The sequence below is a fragment of the Frankliniella occidentalis genome, unplaced genomic scaffold (assembly GCF_000697945.3).
Source record: "Frankliniella occidentalis isolate FOCC.00 unplaced genomic scaffold, Focc_3.1 Scaffold296, whole genome shotgun sequence".
NCBI classification, from domain to species: Eukaryota; Metazoa; Arthropoda; class Insecta; order Thysanoptera; family Thripidae; genus Frankliniella; species Frankliniella occidentalis.
The window spans coordinates 399,433-401,584 of NW_026267422.1; the positions used below are offsets into that span (position 1 = coordinate 399,433).

Consider the following 2,152-nt stretch of genomic DNA (forward strand, 5'->3'; position numbering starts at 1 on the left):
CCCCCCGGAGCGCCAGCCAGCCTGCCTCTGAAAGATATGCAAGCGCCCGCTCAAGTTCGCCATGAATATCAAGTACACGCGAAGTGAAGTACACGGCTAATGTACTGTACCGTGCCCTTACCTAAACACGGCCGGGTGGCGTGGCGTGGCGTGACCTTGCGGCGAGGCCCGGGTGCAGGCAGTGGAGGGGCAGGTGCAGCGGGCGTGTGAGAGGGAGGCGAGAGGAAGACGGCCTCCTCCAGGCCTCCTCCAGCTGCGCCGGGCTACGCCGCTGCCGAGGGCTCCGCGGGGCCATAAGCCAAACAGCCAACCAGTCGAGCCGGGCCAAGTGCAGTGCAGGCCCGTGCGCGGCATGGCGGGGTGTGGCGAGGCGTGGCGGGGCGAGGCGTGGCGGGGCGTGGCGTGGCGGGGCGAGGTGCGGCTCGCGGCGGCATAACTCACAACTTTGGATCTCAGCGGCGATACCGCCCGCCCTCCCTTCCCCCCGCCTCGAGGACGGCCCGGATCGCGTTTTGCAAAACTCGCAAAGCGATGTGAGACACTTCCAACAGTAAACTATCAGTTGTCTCCGAATAATAGCACATCTTATAGTGTATTTTGACTAACGGAGGAAGAAGAATGGCGGGGAGAACATTATAACGTTACCGATTGATCGAGAGCTTCCCGCCTCTATACGCCAGGGGGTAGCTCGACCAATCAGGAACCTTTATGTTCTACCGACTATTCTTCTTCCTCCGTTAGTCGCGGCAAAACACAGTTTGGTCTGTGTGTCTAAACTGACTGTGTTATGCCGCGAGTGTATGTGTGGTCATAAACCAAGTTTTGTCCAATTTGTAAAAACTAATCGTGTCTAGATCATATCAGAGTAGCATTCTACTTCAATAAGTGGTTCTGTAAAGTTGGCTTCGTGAAAGTAAGTTCACACAATGTTCTACACCGGACCCGGGACCCGGTGTCGTTGTATAGGTTAGTGTACGGACATATTGCATTGGTACAATTTTAACTCAATTATAATGACTGAACTGTCGTAATAAACCTTAGTAAAGGTGGTGCCTGATAGATGCATAGGCTCGTTCTAAATAGATTAAAGTCTAACGACATGCAACATAACCTCTGCAGGAGTGCAGGTCAGGTCCGGGGGTTGGCTGTTTAGAGCGGTTGACGCGGCTCGTGGCTCGCAACGGCTGCAGAGCGGGCCGGCCGTACTGTCTGGGCCAAACTGTACGAGAATTCGGACACACCCCGGGGTAAAACGGCCAAACGCTTAACTTGAGTAGTACACGGAAGGAAAGTAGAAATGGGGCTCCCTGTATATCACACACGTTTTGCAGGTGATGGGACGCGGAATTTTCGCTATAGGTACTCTCTCAGCGGGGTGTCGTCGTGTCAGTGTCCCCCTCCTCGGCTCGTCGTCTAGCCTTTCCACCCGCCTCCCCTCCGGGTCAGCAGAGAGGAAGCAGTTGATGTCCCGTATATTCTCTGCAACCCCTTTCACGAGGATGTGGTTTATGAACAAATCGGTAGAGAAAGTTTCGGCTCGAGCTGCGATGAGGGGGGCAAGGGGCCAGGGGGAGAAGTTAGCTTCATCAATTGCTGAGGGCGGACAGACGGGTGGTGTGGGACTATCACCTCGCGGAGAGAGGAGAGAGAGAGAGAGAGAGAGAGAGAGAGAGAGAGAGAGAGAGAGAGGGGGGGGGGAGTGGGCGTTAATTGGATCACTACGCGGGAGCATCAGCAGCAGCCAGGGCACTTTTTGTTTTTTTCTTAAATTCACGAGGTTAGCCGACCAATGCGCCATTTAGCTTCTCTCACCTCTCACCACCCCCAAGAGCCCCGAGGTAAAAGTGTTGTTCTACTCTGCAGCGGTGGTAGATACTACCCTGCCCCTCCCCCTCTCTCACTCGCTCTACCAAACACCCCTACCAACAAAGCCAGACAGCCTCATCCAATCTCGTTCTGTTATCTTTCTTTTTTTCCTGTTTCAGCGGACAGCAGCTTCTTGCTGGCCAACGCGCAGATCGTCGATTTCCCCATCGTGTACTGCAACGAATCTTTCTGTAAAATTTCCGGCTACAACAGGGCAGAGGTGAGTGTGCTCTCAAATAGTAATGGTCGCTCTGTAAGTGCGCCCCACGCCTCCTTGCCCCCCCCC

At 54.8% G+C, this 2,152-nt stretch overlaps 1 protein-coding gene across 4 annotated transcripts in view; it reads left to right on the plus strand.

Annotated features, from left to right (window-relative positions):
* Positions 1-2,152, plus strand: part of LOC113202486 (potassium voltage-gated channel protein eag) — a 37,017-nt gene that overhangs the window by 10,463 nt on the left and 24,402 nt on the right. For all 4 annotated transcript variants that reach the window (XM_052273722.1, XM_052273723.1, XM_052273724.1 and 1 more), the window contains exon 4: positions 1,986-2,086. In XM_052273722.1, the coding sequence (XP_052129682.1) occupies positions 1,986-2,086 (101 nt within the window). The remainder of the gene's footprint in view (positions 1-1,985; positions 2,087-2,152) is intronic.